A 17,708-nucleotide genomic window follows, 5' to 3' on the forward strand; every position below is an offset into this window, starting at 1 on the left:
TATAGCTTTACACAGAGTATTTAAACAGACACGATGGCCCTCAGAGGGCATTTCATTTCCCTTAAGCAACCAGTAACTCTCAACGCAAAGCTGAGAAAGGTTATTCTCAATGCACTTTTTCAGTTAGGGAAGAGTGAAGATTGTAACCTAGATACTCTTTTATAGGAGACTTTCCATCATTTGGATAAAATTCTTCAAGATAAGCAACAAGTAAAGCATCCTGTTTGGCTCTCCATTATTCATTAATTTCTTATGTCAGGACCAAATCTTGTATTCCCTACTTGACCCCTTGTTTTCTGAATCCCCATTTAATTTATTGTTGTTTATGTAGTGTTCGTGTGGTATGAATGAAAATTAAAAATAGGTTCCTGATGGAGCTATTTTATACATAAAAATAAATCTCAGCTATTCTCTCTTAGAATATTTTTCTCTTTAAACAGTAAGGAAGAAGTTATCAGACAAATATTGTCAACATAACTGTCAAAAATGTCCTTTGTTCTCTCACAAATCTCTGTTCTAATTGCTTTTTAATATGATTCTAAGACAGTCTTATTTGCCAAGCATAGGAAAAAGAATGATTAAATTGATGATGCTAATGATATTACAAGATATGCAATTACAAATACAGAACTCCACCTGTGCTGGTCTGTAGAGCAGCTAAAAGTCTTTTCAGCGGTTTTATACCTAAAAATATAATGTATGCTTATAAGCATAAAAAAATCTATGTAAAAAAAAAAATCTATGTATGCTGAATCTATGTATGCTGAATAAAAGGGAAAATCACTATGGAGTTTTTTATTTTCTCTTTATTCTCTTGTCTCTTCTTTTACTCATGAGAAAACAGATTACAACACTTCTCTTCAGATAATGCTTTCAATGTTTTATTCGGTTACAACTTGAGTTTTTCTTTTGGTTGAATTGTATAAACACTCTTTGTTTTATTAAAGAAAATTGTCGCAAGCTTGCATTCAAAGGGATGACCTTAAATCAAATCCGGTTCATTTAGAATACCTCTTGCTAATATTTTATGCCATGCTATTCCCCACACCTTTCCCATAGCCCCAGACTAAACAGCATTTTGGCAAGAGTGTGGGTCTGACCAAGCAAGTCTGTTTCAGACTCTGGAGGACATTTTCACTGGCTCCAGGGAATACAAAGTGAGTTTATAAGGGTTTGGTTTTGCTTCTTCACATTCTTCCTATCATTGCGTAGGTAGTTGAGAAAAAGAAGAGCAACAGAGTCCTGTCACTACTGCCACAGCAGGCAACAGATGACACATGGACGTAGAGTCTAAAATCACCATTTGTAGATAAAAATAATTCTGACATATTACAAGATCATCTCTTAAACTCAGAAAAGAAGTGAGGATTGGTAGGGGGCAGCACGAGTTGAGAGTTTTACTCTGCGCTCTTACGTATGCAACAGTAACCCAGCAAGGCTGCATTGAAGTTAATTAAACGCCTGTTGTGTGGGTGTATTTTAAGTAGATATCATTTAAAACCTCTTCCTGTCCTTCGTTAGCACATACCTACATATCCTGAGGTAACTTAAAGGTGACCACAGTGGAGCAGGGAACGAATACCTGTAAAATCTGATTCCGTGTTTGCATTTAGATGGCTTGCATGGACCCCAGTATGCAGCCCTCTAATTGAATATAGTTTCAGATAGATAGGTGAGAAATTGCATTTTGTTAGATGATCTCTTCGTGTCCCTGTCGCCCACCTTCATTCAGGGATCTTGTTGGGTCACTTTGGCCTTGTCCTTAGGGTCTGTGAAGCACGGGCTGCTGCTTACTTGGTGAGCCAGGGGGAGGGTGGATAGGGGCATGGGAGGGCAAGCGGCTCTTGGTTTCTCTTTTCACATGCATCAGTACAACAGAGTTTTTGATCTTTGACTCTCAGGCTGAATATTTGGCAAAGAAGAAAAGAATGCTGTTTCATAGGGAAAGAAGAGGAAAATAATTTTCAAAACAGACAAAAGAGATGTCTAAAGAAAGTATAGTAGTGAACAGAATGCTTGGGATGTAGGATGAGATAGAAAGAGGCTAAAAAATGTGAAAAGGTAAATAAAAATGGAAATGATGACAAATTAAGAAAGACAAAGGACATTCTTGGTCAGCTCTTGCTCATTTTGAGGAAAAGGTTAATTTTATCAATATTAATATACAATTTAGACACTAAGTAGTTGATCACAACAATATATAGTCCCCCAGACAGAGTTCTTTAACGTCTCAGAGCCAAGACAGGAAATGCAGACTACAACTTGCAGTGTTTTTGGACAGATTTGTTTGTGAAAGTATTCAATACTGCTGTGTAGTCTTTTGTTGGTTAACCTTTGCAGAGAATTATAACTCCAGAAAAGCAGAATCCTCTGTTTGTTTGTTTGTTTGTTTTTAACGTGTTTAGGAAAGCAGACAAAATAAATCTCTGTTTTTCGTAATCATCTTTCGCAAACTGTGTGTGCACAGTCACAAGGAATTTTCATTGATCTCCTCTGGCACTCGCTGTAGGACACTATGTCAGTTTTCTAAGCTGAAACCCCAACAGAAATATTAGGAATAGTACAAAATCATCCAGTGTGAGAAATGTAAAGACAATGATAGCTAACAATTTTCTAAAACGGTAAAAAAAATAGCTAGCTACTATTATGTTATTTGTTTTTTGATAGTTCTCACACTGTGCTATTCTCTAAGGTGAGTGAAATTACACAAGAAAGAAAGCGGATGTTTGGAGAAAAATAACATAAAAAATGCAACGACGAGTAATACATCAGTTTGTTTTCTTGGCAATGCTATGTTTTAATGCTCAGGAATTTGACAATGCTATGTTTTGATGTTTGTGAATGCATGCATCAATTTAGGGGAGTTAAAACTTCTTTTAGAACAAGTTACCCTTCTCTGCTATAAGTTGCCCTTTCTTAAATCCTAGAGGTCAGGGTGAGAACTCTGCCTCCTACTAGGCATGTATGTGCTGAGGTCTTCCAGATACCTGTTTCCAAAGCTCACACTTGTATTACCACACTTTACTAGTTTTAAGAAGTGAAAGTTTTTGTTTGATTGTTTTTGTTTTGGGGAGCTCAGCCCTTATTGAGGTATGGCAATACTGTGCCATTCACTTTTGAGCAGGACTCTTCTGGAAATATCGGTTTCAAAATAAAGAGCACAGAACTGTTATCCCCCTACTCAGTTTTTCACCTCTCTGCTTCTTCCCCCTTTGTATATCCAGGCCCAGAAACTTGCTCCTCTGGCTGTTTCCAAGCCCATGAAAAATAAACTATTGCAGAATCGACAGGAAAACTGCTTCATCTCTTTCAAAGCAAGCCTCTTAAATGGAGATTGAAAGGATGACTACTAATCAGTTGAAAGTTAAAATAATGTAGTAGAACAAAGTGGTTTCAGAAGAAAAAAAACAGGGTTTTATCGTAACAACTGCAGCTTGCTGAAGATCCTTAATGCCAGAGAATTAAGATTATGATGCAAATACTTGTACACTTCAGTTGCCTTGTGGATTCCATGAAACTATACATATATGAAAAGGAATTTGCATAAATGCTTGCAGAATCACATCTTAAATTCTGCATGACAGTCCTCTCTTAATATGCACACCTTCAACCTGTGCCAAGGTTGCATCTTAATCTACATGATATACAAGAAACAAGGAAAATGCATTGTATTTTTTTTTATTATTTAAGCAAAGCAGGATTTTTATAGCCATATAAAAATACCTTGGAAATAAACTGATTGTACAAATGGTGCATTCTTCTGCCTAGTTTATGTACTTTGATGTATAAGAAATGAAGGAGTGAGATCTTGTATGAGTACCAGTGATTTCTATTCCAAAAATATTTAATGATCACAGAATCACAGATATATATAATGATATTTCAATTTAAAAGCCCAAGTGATGAACATTGCAGTACATAAAGGATAAATTTCAGCCAATCAACTTTTCCAATTTCCTGTTTTAATTGGTAGTGGACATTTAATAAAGAGCTGAGATGTTTCTCATGTTTCAGATGATTCTCTACATCATCACTCCTTTTCATTCCATTGCTTTACCGGTGCTGTGGTTAGAATATCTCCTTCCTATCTCCTGCATGCAGGGGAGCAGGGTAGAGAGGAGAGCACATATAAAATGCAGTAAAGTTATTACAGTATAGCTGGTCTGTAACATCTGTTACAATCCTTAAAAAAACAAATGCTTTGACAAGATAGCAGTTCTGTAAAACTAGATCTTTTTTTCTTGGTGCTATCAGAAATGTGAGTGTGTTTAATGCTCTCTGCTGCTAAGAAACATTGTGACCAGTGTCAAAGTGAGAACAAACATAACTCCAGTGTCTATAAATGGCTTTTGCTAAGATTTCTGACAAACTATTATATACTATATACAAACTAGACTGTAAAAAACTGTGACAAAACTTAGCTGTATCTCTCCCATAGGGAAAAGCTCATATTAATGGTAGCACTGAACTTGTTGCAGACCTTTTTACAGCAAAATATTTGAATGTCTGAAAGTCAGGACAAGGCAGCATCGCTTCTGACGAGGTGCCAGGGGAAACTTAAGGAAGTCAATCATAATATCGCTTCTGTAGCATTTTTGAAACTGGAATAGTGTATTTAAAAATTTGCCTCCTTGTTAAATACACCCCTGACAGTGTTTTCCTCTTTTTTCTGTGAAAGGTTAAGCTATTTCTTCTTTGTCTAAATTTGCTGCTATGATAAAAAAAAAAAAAAAAGACTGTGGAGCTGGATCCACCTACCAGTGAATAGTAAAAGAGACAACCTGCACCTGTGGGATTAGGTGTAACAGCAGGAAGTAAGAGCACTTGCAGTATATAATTAACAAGGATTTTTCCGCCCCCCCACCAAACAGCATGTTCATCTTGCTAGGTTAACTAGTGATTAACCCTAAAAAAGAATGTGTTGAAGTCTACACCCTTGTTTAAAGTCATTCACTTGCCAGTGTATTCAGTTACTTGTGTAACCAGCGACAAAGTAACCCTATTTACAGCTCTTCATTTCCTGGTATTTTATTTGATGCCTTTGTGTTTCCAGCTTCTCCATTCATCTCTTTGTTTGATTCCCTTTCATTTTAAGATAGGCAAAACATCTTGTCTGCTTTTCTGAATAAAACAAATAAATGTACAATAACTTTTAAACAATAATAAAATATGATCGAATATATTTTTTTCTACTTGGGAAACTTTTCGAGCTGAATATCTTTTAAAAATTAAATACAGATAAATACACCAGGTTAAAATCTTCTCTAAGTAATGTGCCAATAGTTTTTATAACTACAGCAAATATTCTGCCAGAGTATGAGAGGAAGATAATTTTAAATTTGGGGTATAAAAGTGGAGACTAAGTTGCTCACAGTCTGCCCACAGTATTACTAATGAAATGTGTATGGTTATTAGTGAGACAAATACTTTAAATATAGCTCAGCTTCTGTCTGCTTGTCTTTTAAGGGAACCAATTGCTTTTTTATTTCTTCTCTCTCTTTTTGTTGAAAGAATTTAAAACTCTACATTAACCTTTTTTTTCCTCTTATGGTTAATAATCCAAAATAGCGGAACAATATTTGGAACATGTAATCAGAGTTACACATCTAATATATATCCCTATGAAGAAAAAAAATGTAGTATACAATACTGTTCCTATTTTGATGCTTATAGTAGCTTTATTTTCATCTTTCGTATGTTTAGAGGAAACAAATTTAGTGAATCCAGCATGGAGAGATAATGAAGTATTTATTAGGTCTTTTCAGTGTTTAATATGGGTTTTCCTCATCATATGAAAAGATGGTTAGCTTGCAATTATTTTGGTGAGGTTTTACAACAAAGTTCCATACTCTATGAATATTGATAATCTTCCTTATCCAGGCACATTTGTACTGTAAGCAGAAACAATTTAAAAGGAAAATTAATTTTTCCACAGCAATTTCAAAGATAATTATCCTGCACACATTAAAGAATGAAGTGTTTTAAAGAACTGTAATTCTAATTGGTAAATGTCACCAGCTGTTGCAGTTATATACTTGTGTGTATTCTTTTAATGATTACACTCTTATGCCACAAGCTACATGAAAATATAGTCACTAGGTGTGAAATTCCCATATGTCACAGCTTCAAGACTAGGTAAACACCTCCAAGATAAGAGGAGAGTTGATGCTGATGGGAAATGTTATTTTCTAGCTTTGACTGCCTGCAAGAGAAACATTTCTTTATTGAACTTAGTAAAAGAAAAATATGCATGGCTTAAAGAACCATTAGGTTTCAGCATTCAGTGGAAGATGTCTTTATACATTTGAATATTTACTTCCAAATATTATAATCTGCTTTTGTTAGAGTACCTCCTTCCGTGGCCCCACCCAAGATTTAGAATTATTTTCCCATTATGTGTCCAAGTAAGAACAAGTCCCTGTCCTATAAATCACTTATGATGCTTTAGCAACTCCATAAACTTTCATCTCCGGCTGGTTGCATTTTGGAAAAACATCTCAAATTGATGTATATAAAGGACAATATCAAGCTTTTGGTTTAAATCTCCTTCACTTTGTGAGTTAGTTTGATTTCCAAATATAAAATTTAATTGAAAATGCACATTTTTTTGACTGAAATCTATTGATTTCTGTGAACTATGTTTTGCAACTGTTTTATCTATTTTTTACATTTTTATTTCCCTTCTTGGGATCAGTCTGTGTTAACTCAGATGTAAATGTAAATGGTCCTGCTTTCCTCTTAAAAGTTTAATATAAACAGCTGTATGTAAGAAGTGGTGAGTTTTTAAAATGATCTTTCTTTGCCTTTAGAATGACTAATCTAAATGTGCAGGGCATGTCATATTTTTCAGAGTAAGTTTTGGAGAGACAAGGAATATTAAACTAGGTCATCATGCCAACTTTAACTATATATTTTGCTATATCTAAGAAACTGAATTCATGCTAATGTCTAAATGAAAAAGTAAATATTCTGGATCCTCTTCCTAAATGTGTTCCGTGGTGGATCTCCAGAAAAGAGATAAGTTCTTGATCCAAGTGGTTTCATTTGTTGCAGTTTTAAAAGGGGAATATTCTCAAATGTTTCATCCCATGTTGTCATGGCAGTTTCTGGACATGTAACAGTTTGGGCATTTTGCACCTGTCTGTTGTACTCAAATCTGATGATACACACTTTAGTACATTACATACGTGATAATAAGAAATTGGAAAAATAAAATATTATCCACTTGTAGAATTAAAATCAAGATTTAATATAAAATTATATGCAAATATTTTAATTATACTAATGTGTTTATACATACAGTTCTTTGCTAATTATTTTATTGCAACAGCTTTGTATCTATGCGGTCACTGAGACAGGATCAGCTTCTAGGATGGCAGTGCAGGACTGTAGATAGCTGCTTCCCTCCTACTCCCCCAGAATCTTTAACATTCTGAGCCGATTTTAACCACATTGAGAACTTTTATAGATAATGTTTTACTGAGGCTTACTCTAAAGTAACTTATCATAAAATTAAACCTTCTCATGCTTGCTAGGAATTCAAATATTATTTCAGGCAAAAGGTACTTTTTACAAATTAGCTCATGCATAGAGCATTTACAGAAGACTTCCCAAAGTGCTTATGTTCATTCTTGGCTCATGTTAGAAGAAGTAACCTGCTTTTCCTGACCAGCTTTTCATATACTTCCATAAAAGGGGACCTTGCTGGCTCCAAGGAGCATATTTTTAACCATTTTCTGAATGTGGTGGCAGGACCTGGACCTTGGAGGAGGGTCTGAGAACCTTGCTAGGAACAAAGTGACGAAAATCCAGTTTTGTCATGGACGGTACCAAATCCAAGGTTTCAATCTGTGGCAGCGTTTGACTCAAACCGTTCATAAATTATGAGAACTTTAGTAACAGTGAGCCTTCCTGAACCTGGTAGCTAATCCACAGCTTGCAGTAGATTTAGTAAACATGAACAGTTTATACATATTTGGGAACTCTAACATAATCTCAGTCTTATTTATGATTAAAAATAACTTTCTGTAAGCCTCAATTGTTGTGTGATCTTTCTCTTCCCCCTGTTCTCTGCCCTGTCTCTGCAGAAACCAGGCATGGACCTAGCAGATACCTACATTATGTTTGTTCGACAAAATCAGGATATACTTCGAGAAAAGGTCAATGAGGAAATGTATATAGAGAAGCTATTTGACGTAAGTGACTACCCTTACAATACTTGCTAGTATCACTACACTGGAAAAGATAAGCTACATTTTGATTAAATTCAGCAAGCAGATTGCATACTAGTTGTTTTCCTTTGGTTTTCATTTATTGTCTTCAGCTGTCAAGGGTGGGCTTTCTTTAAGCATTTCTGCATGGAAATTTTAAGTTCTAGAAGGCCAAAAAAAAGTTCATTTCACCTTTTGATTTTGAATCTATTAGTGAACAGAATTGGATTGGTGTGACTGTATAGTTAATTTCTTTAAATAAAGAGCTTGTACACATCGTTCCTTAAAGAAAGAAGGCCAATTAAGACAACTGCTGTGGCTGGTATTACCATGAACTGACTTTTAGGATTAAATTTTATCACATTTTTAGTGTGAGATGTCTAAGAACTTGAAGTTGGACAAACATTTATTGGATTGTAGATTTCCATATTTTTGGTTTTCTTTGTACAAGTTCAGCATAACCCTTCTCCTCAATGTCTGTACATTGCAAGCTTGTGTCCTCCTCAGTCCCTGTACTGGCTTCCACCATCTCTTTCCAATCATCCTTTTGCTTGATTCCTCCTCATTTATTAGAAATGGTCACCTACTCTACCGAATGTTCTCCACACAGGGCTCTCTATGAACTCCTAGCTGTACTCTTGGGCATAATTCATCCAAGTTCTTATCACGAATTTTTGTCTAGTATGTCCCTTTCTGAGTTGCACAAAGGAGAAACTTTTAGGTGGTGAGATCATGTCTTTTTTTACAAAATTAAACCACTACACATGTAAAATATGAATATTAATGATAAAATACAATTTGATTACAAACTTGGATCAATTTACAGTGACATCAGTAACATAATTATGTAGGAATTTGAACAGGGAAAAAACAAGGTCTCTGATACTGTGCAATACAATTCATTATAATACCCATTCTGGAACATAATATGCACTTTGAAATGTATTTATTTGTGTGCCATCTCCTAAGCATTTTAGAAAGCTTTTCTGGCAGTTTCATTTAATTATGCAAGTTACAGCAAATGTTTTCATAACAGCAATTCACAGCCTTTCCTGTGACACTACAGTTGTGGCAGTCACAGAAGGTCCCATAACATAGACTCTCAGCCATGGTATGTCATGTCAGTGTTTGTTGTTTGTTAGACTGGGTGGTCAAAATGAGATTTATCTCTCAGATTTTGTATTTCAAGACACTCCCAGGCATCTTTACAAAAAAAAAAAAAAAAAAAGTATCATCTGTTTTAATAAGCTAAGTGCTAATATGTGTGAAAGGAATGATTTTATAAAAGCTTTGATGCCCTGCAGGGGTAGAAAAATTATCATCCATCCAGCTGGCACTTTCGCAAAGTACTAAAACCGTATTAGCAACTTCTGCTTCAGTTTGCTTTTGCACTGAATCTGCAAGCATATGTTTCATTTTCAAGTTTCCATTTTTTCTTTTTCTTTGGGGTTATTTTTGCTTATGTTGTAATTTTCTGAATGTTAATAAAATTATGTGCCTAGGGCCAAGTCTAACTCTCACTGGAGAGATCACATTAACTTTGTTGATGTAGTGGAATTGAACTAAACCCTAGGCTATGTCCATAGCAGCAAACTGAGGAGGGCCAGGGCGCAGTCCTGAGGACTAGCAAGCAATCACTGTTAAGCTATTAGCATGGGTCCTGGCATGATTTTGGTTCAGTCACCTACCACTAATCCTAGCTCAGTATGTTTGAGTGTGGCATGGGTTAAGGGCGGCTTCCAAGCTGAATTTTGGCCATTCAGAAAGCTTGGCTATGTAGTTGCAAGCTATGATGTACACAAAACTATCGCTGTCCCCTTTTCTTCAGTAGTATGTTGTCATGGATAATGCTGTAAGGGAATAAAAAAGATATATACGGTAGCTGGAGCATAAATATTCTGTGAATATAAATACCTTTTTTGTTGTTTTTTTGGTTTCTTTGTACATGTGGTATCTCATTTCTGCATAAGATCATATTAGGAGATCTAAAGAGTTAAGCGGAATCAGGCAGACACATTAACAACTATGTAAACTGGTGATGCTCAGAAATTGGAAACAAAGGAATCTCCCTGTGTGAATCCACCTCTCCTGAGATTACCTCACCTCAACATCAATGAACTGAGCAAAGTTTCACGCATGATTTTTGGAAAGCATTTTTAAAGTAGTAATTTAACAAAAACTATGTACTGTTGATAAATCCAATTCTATCAAGCTATAGAATAGAAAATAAAGGTTTAAGTACTATGTAAATATACATCAGACTTCTTGACTGGCTAGAACTGCAACTGCAGCAGTTTTCTCCTTAAAATAGGTAGTTTTTATCAGCCAGAAAAGTGCATGCAGGTACCTCAGCCAGGGAAACAACACATTCAGAAAAAGCAATAACCTAAACTTTTCTGTTTTCTGGAAGTGACAGATAGCAGTATAAGCAAAATCAGGCCTTCGATGCTATTTAATCCAAAAATGTCTTCTTGCAAACCAGTTGTGCATAGACTTCATTGATATGATTCAAAGTTGCTATGTACAAATAGCTGCTACAGTGATGAGGAACATGGAGTATCTGTGGTATGAAACAATGTACGTAGCAAAGGAGATTATTTAAATAATATTATTACTATAAGCAGAAAACGCTGAAAATGGGACACAAATACATTAAGGCTAAAAGTTGGAACCTTTCTAACTACCTGAGATGTTCTAAAAAGAGTCTTCTAAAATCAGGGTGAAAGTAAAAAAGCCTGGAAAAGTCATTGCCATGCTAGACAAAAAAAAAATAGAATTTAAGTTGTGATATGAATCCTTATGTGTGAGATATGCTGAAATCTCCAAAGGGCTTTGAAAGTAGACAGGACTCCTGGGTGGGTTTTTCTGCATCACTTTTAAACTACATAAATCCTGTGCTACTGATCTTGCAGCAGAACAAGGTGGTCATGTTCTTCCTTTTTGTTCCTCTGAATGACTTGGCATTTGAGGGCATTTCAGTCTTCGGCTTCTCTGGAGAGATAGAGGAGCAGGCAGGACAGCATGGGCTGGTGTGCCCCACAGAATCAGCATCTCCCACGTGTCCAGCTGGGGTGCCTTGTTCTTGTCCTCGAACTTGAATGATTAAAGATTTTGACTCCTGGAGCTTTTTTCCTTTGGTCAGTTTGTCAGAGACGCTTAGGACTTTTTGCCTTCTTTTATGGTGTGAGTCAAGTGGGAACTTTACTTACCAAATTCCTTCCCATTGCAGGAACTCGGGATGTTTATGCTGTCTCTTCATCTCTCCCGCTTTCATTCTGTACTGAATTATAGCCAAGGGTTTTTTTTTGGGGAGGTTGGGGTTTTTTTTTTTGCACTGCAAATGTTAGAGATGTTGGAAAGGTACCGTGGTGTGTGATACATATAGACGGGCTGTAGTGACTTCAGGTTAGATGTCAGCCCCATACCCACAGTTCCCAAAAGCCTAATTCAATGATCCATGTATGTGATCCTTTCAAATTCCATATTCCACTAAAGAATCAAAAGCAACAAAGTTACAGTGGGACAAGCTTCTGTCTGACAAATCCGAATAAAGCAAACTCTTTCTGGCATTAATGCTACAATGACTCAAACAGATGCAGTGCGTAAAAAGTAAATTATGAGATAGGCACACTTGTGTTTGTTTAACAATAAAAAATTTTAATCATGATTCAAAGCATCACACACTGAAGCTTTATTTTAAATGTAATCATTTATACCAAGAAGTGATTTTTTTAAAAATGCACAGTAAGGCACTTTAGGAACAAAGCTGTACTTCGAAAAATGCTTTTCTTTGGAGGAGGCTGTAGGATTGGCACCCGGTGAAGTGGAAAATGAAATATTTAAATGGAACTACACAAATCTGGAACAAGCCTAAAATATCACTAAAAAGAGTGAGACCCAGCTTCTTTATGAAAAGAATCTACTTGATGAGTGGTGTTGGAGAAATGAAGAATGGCATTATGTATCTGGTGATACATAATTTACAAATGAAAATAAAAATTCCGTAGGGTCTTATTGTATACTATCAAAATCAATGGAGGATTACCATTGGATTCAATAAAAGCAATGTGGTATCTGTAAACATTTCAGGATATCATCACTGGCTGGACTTAGATTCATATTTCTATCTGAATTTTTAAGGTATGCTAAACATTTGAAATAACATTAGACTTATAAATTAAAAGTTGTCTACTTCAAAGCAAAATTGGATTTTTCTTACAAGCCCCCCAAAAAATTATGTGTTTGTGTAAAACTCATGGATTGATCCAGTTCTTAACTTCTGTAGTAATGTAAGCTTTTTAAGAGTCACTTTGATAGATTCACTCTTTCTTGTAATTGGTAATTGCACCTAAAGTATAGATGTGGTTGTCTGAACATAGGAGAAAAAAAGAAAAAATACACTTGACTCCTTTGTCACAAAGAACATTAGCATATAGGTTTTATTTGGGTCAAGTCTGTTGTGAAAAAGAGTGTAAACAGAGATATAAATCTAATTTTTAATAACACTATATATAGGTGAGATCTTTTAATGCAAGTAATTGATTACCACTGTAAGGAAGAATTATTTAGGAGAATGCTTTCAATTCAGCAATGTCTAACCACTGAGCTAACTTAGATGTTTTCCAAATTACTGTAAAGCTTTAATTTCTAGAAAAACTGTGCATAATTTTACCATAAATATCTAATTCCCTGAGAGCATACCTCCTGAAAAGGTCAGTGTTGGCAAACAGGTCACCTCCTCCTCCTGCTCAAGGTGGCACCTCTTAGATGTTGGCTCTGACCCCAATCCCTCCATCTTTTATGTGTGCGCTCGCGTTGCGTGACTTGACCAGTTGACTTCCCAGGGATGGTTGATGTATGTAAGTGTCCTTGGGGCTGCGGTGTCAGTCGCAGCAAAGCGTCAACAGTCTCATATATATTAATGGCAAGACACTCATACAACTTTCTTCCCATTACAGAAAGACTGAGCATTTTTTACGAGCAGTATAAGTATTTAAACACTTCAGATTTCCATGGTTGCTTTTGGCTTTTATATTTTGTAAGTTCAGATATAGGCCAGTAAGTCTGTTTTCTGACCAAAAAAAAAAAAAAAACAGGCTTGCATTTTGTGTCTAGTGTGAATTAAATGCTGATAATGCTCCCATATCACAACCATTATTATCTTCTTCCATTAGTACAAAGGGATGGATGATGTAAGGTCAGTGATATATTTGAGCTTTTTCAAGCTATTAATTACTCTCCAAAGATTGCTATGTCATGTACTTCATTACATGCTTAAATGTGGATATGAAGTATTTTGATTAATTTCTGTTTGCTTGTCATCATGTCTAATAATACTTTTTTTTTCAAATGCTGCATTCAGTCACATTCATTTATACAGGATTTCTCACTTTTTACAAAAATTATGTAAAAATGTGCAAGTGGTTCTCCTTGCCAAATAAGTTAATTTTCATATAGTGTTACACTACTAAAGCAACAGATAGATACCTTAAATACGAGTTTTCTGTAGTGCCAGCTATCTGTGCTGTTTGTGTATAACTCAAAATCAACATTATTTTAGTATTTAGCATTTAACAGTGTTTTACTAAAAAACTTCAATCGTGATTTACATTTTTTCTCATTCCTAAATTGTTGTCTGTTGTGTTCTTTTTATAAGTAATCTTTGCTTTCATTGTTATGTAATCACTTGCAAGTGTGTGACTTGACAGAAAACCTGCTTTTTGATCCACACTTTATGCCAAGGCAACTTAAGCAAGTTCAGGCTGGGTAAAATTGGTTAAAAGCCACATTTGATTCAAAAGCTGTGTTTGTATTAAACTCAGAAACATGAGAGGACCGTGCCGAATTACTTAAAAGGAACTCAACAAAAAAATGGATTGTTGCTTGTTGGTCTTCTTATTTTGTTGATAACTCAGAATAATCTTCAAGAAATATGTGGGCTTCTTTCTCAGATTCTTGAAATTTGATCACAGCGCAAAATTGTCCTTTGGCGCAAACCCAGAAACACACATCTTTGCATGATGCACCTGGACATATGTGGCAGGTCTGGTAGAATCAGCTAATTAACAACACAGGCTTAAACAGGCACCTCATCTGGCAGTGTAGTTAGTTGCCTGATGGTGCTCAGCAGGATTTGGTAGTGCTTTTTATTTTTCTATCCTAATGGTCTGCTGCCCACCTAATTTTGCCTTATTGTCAGCCACTACTTACCGCAGCTTGAGGCCCTCCCAGGAGGCTAAATTATTATCAAAGGATTAGGGAGATGTAGCCTTGCAGCTCTGACATTTCTGATTACTTGTCTATGCCAGAACACTAATTAGCTGTGACTAATTAAGAAAAATGTTCCTGCCATAGAAAACCATTTAAAAGAACTGAGAAGTAGAAAAGCAATTGAAAAGCTGAGCAGTGCTCAGATTTGCCGATGCTCTTTAGATTTTCACCAAAGTCTTAACTCACCTTTAATTATGTGTAATATTTTTATATGGAAAATAAAAAGCTTTTCAGAGGAGAATCAGTTTCAGGTTTTATGTTTAACTGGAGACGTTCTCATCATCTTCAGTGATTTGTAGTGCTTTTCTGGCTACAGACAGAATTTTATAAAAAATATGCAGACCCGGATACCAAACATGGAGTGCGAAAGTGAATTATGTATTTCTCATGCTCTTCTTAAAGAATAAGATGCAAGCAATTTCTTGGAACTTTACTATTCACTTTACTGTTCACTAAATTATTCCTATGCTTTTCAAATACGTTCACACTGGTATTTTTTTGTTACAGAAATCTCTATAAAAGCTGAAAAATGTAATCCCGACCTGATTTTGCAAAGTATACAAGTTTTCTTTGATTTTTTTTTTTCTGAAATATACTGAGAAAAGGAGTGCCCACTCTAGGAAGGTGCTGATTATGCTGCTCTCAATCCAGCAAAGCTCACTACTGCTGAAATCAATAGGACCACAACACACTCAAAGCTAAGCATGTGCTTCAGAGTTTGCTGCTTCAGGACCAGAATATTCAGCACTTTGTAAGCTTTTTTTTACAGCAGAGCTGACAGTGTTTTCTCTAGAGGAAACCTTAACACAGTGACCGGAATTGATATGTTCCTAAAGTTTTGCCACTTCTTCATTTTTATAACATCTTTTAATTTCCAAATTTCCATCTTATATGATCTCTTATTGCCTGAAGGATACAAAAAAAAAATATTTCTTTAAGACATTTTGTATTCCATGGTCCAATCTGCCTTTTATTTTCAGGGAATTAATGTCTGTAGTCTTTTCTACCTGAATGTAAACATATTATTTAAACTTTCTTAGCAGAAAAGTGAAAATATATGACATGGTTATTCTGGTATTTTGCTAAAAGAACTGTTGGGGCTCTTTGGATACAGAAAGGAAAAACAAAATTCAAAATGCTAAATCACACATCCTGGTATTCAGAAATTCTTACACAATCCTAGCACCTCATTTTCCAGAATTGTATGAAAAGTTAACCTTTTTTTGGAAATAAAAGAAAGAAATATATAAATTGCTATAAAAAGCCATTTAAATCCTATATCCCGAAGAGAGAGGGAGAGGGGGAGGGGAAGGAGAAGAAAGACTTGTTTTTTGGAAGAAGGTTTAATAATATTTAGGGCTCCCAGTACAGTTTCCCAGTATCCATTTCTAGTCTATACTACTTGTTCATTTATTTACTTAGTTAAATGTCTCTATCCATCAGTCACAGTATCCATCCACTAAAAAAATAACAAATTTTATCAAATAAAACAGGACTCCTTCCAACAACCAGACACAATTTAGCCCTTTAACCTTCTTATCCTGCTAGGCACAAAGTAACAGCAGATCATTCCAGGTACTGCGTTTTTTTTCTTTTTTTTATCTAGATGGCTTGAAATGTGTCTAGCAACCTAATGGAATCAATTGAAAATGGACAACAATAAAAATATAAAATAGCCCCGAAACTTTAGATGAGTCTGTCAGTAAGTGTTAACTGTGGCTGCAGCTTTCACATTCTACGCAGTCAGGAGAAATCAATAGGGATTGTACCATTTATATTGTCTTATCTAATGTTTGTTCACCATGAAGTGCCAGGCACAAGCACCATCTAGGGAATATTGATTTCTTGATGTACTGTAATTCACACATGTATAAACAGCAGGAGAGCCGTGTGGTTTCTGAAACCTTACCTTGAAGCCCTGATGTTTTTACTCTTATTTCATTTGGCTCAAGCTCAGTTTAAAGAGCAAAAAATCAAGCAAAACTGCATAAATATTCACAAGCACACACACAACATTACTGACCACGTTACAAGAAAAGTAGTGCTGGAGAGTGAAAGAATAATCAAGTTTTATGATAATTAGTTTGGAGTAACAGAAACAGGTTGCTATGTTTAAGATAATGCCGTGTGAGAAAGCTGCAGAGTGCTCTAAAGCCACTGGTAAAGTTAGGGAGTTGTTAGCCTGCTCCAGCAAGCAGAATTGAAATGTTAGTATAGATTTAAATGTGCAGAAATGTTGGCCTTTATATAGATGATATCCCTTAAATATTTTCAAGTGTTTTGTCATATATTCCCCTATTTTGCCTAGCAGTGACTATCCATCATGCTGGCAAAGTGGGATGTGCCAAATAAGGAATAGAAAAGTCATCTCCCCAAAAAGAGAAGAAATGAAGGAAGATCTGCATAGCTGGGAGAGTGCACGTGTGCTATAGGGTCAGAGAGAGAAAGGAGCAAATGAGGCACCTGCTGAATCCACGGGCACCTTCTCTGAGAGGAGAGGGGAGGAGAGAAGCAGGGAGAGGAGGCAGGAGGCTGGTGCTGCTCAGTGTGGTGCTCCATGGACCCTGTGGATGAGGAGGGGCCCTCACAGCTGCATCCAGCCTGGTCATGGCCACTGCAATAGCATCCAGAGTAAGCAGGTGATAAAGCAGGGCTGCTGAGGTGGGAAGAAATAAGCTGTGTGTAAATGTGCACAACAGAGAAACCAGTAATATGTTAAGTTGCGTAATTAAAATATATAATTTCTTCCATATGGAGTTGGGAGTCTAAGTAGAGAACTCCAGGACAAGAGCTACAAAAGTGAGTGGGGACCTAAAAGCTGCATCACAGTCTTTGGCCCAGGTTTGGTTGTCCTTGTTTTTGGTACTTAACACTGAAATGAAGAATATACTCACCTTGCAAGAGAGACACAGCCCAGAAAAGGACCCTGCATCTCCTCCCTGAATTTTTGCTTTGCTGAGATTTTTCTCCAGGGCCTTCCCAGGGCAAAAGCAGACTGTCTCTGCTATGTGCCTCACAGGAAAAGTGAACCTGGACCTTTAATCTTGGTAACACTGTGCATGCACTTATCCTTAAATACGCAGGAAGACTCCTTGGCACATGTATAGCTAGGCACTTCCGGGGGGCCTGCAAAGCTAGAGCCTGTGCTAGCAAGAGGCTAGTGCTGTAGCAAATAGCAACTTGGTCATCGCGCATTATGTTCATTTGTTTATTTTGAGGATCCAAGCT

At 36.1% G+C, this 17,708-nt stretch overlaps 1 protein-coding gene across 3 annotated transcripts in view; it reads left to right on the forward strand.

Annotated features, from left to right (window-relative positions):
• CADPS2 (calcium dependent secretion activator 2) overlaps nt 1–17,708 on the forward strand; it is a 284,907-nt gene that overhangs the window by 255,456 nt on the left and 11,743 nt on the right. For all 3 annotated transcript variants that reach the window (XM_088521873.1, XM_088521874.1, XM_088521875.1), the window contains one exon: nt 8,088–8,195. In XM_088521873.1, the coding sequence (XP_088377999.1) occupies nt 8,088–8,195 (108 nt within the window). The remainder of the gene's footprint in view (nt 1–8,087; nt 8,196–17,708) is intronic.

Source organism: Tinamus guttatus, unplaced genomic scaffold, assembly GCF_059628265.1.
Source record: "Tinamus guttatus ecotype Peru unplaced genomic scaffold, ASM5962826v1 Tinamus_guttatus_pri_ptg000138l, whole genome shotgun sequence".
NCBI classification, from domain to species: domain Eukaryota; kingdom Metazoa; phylum Chordata; class Aves; order Tinamiformes; family Tinamidae; genus Tinamus; species Tinamus guttatus.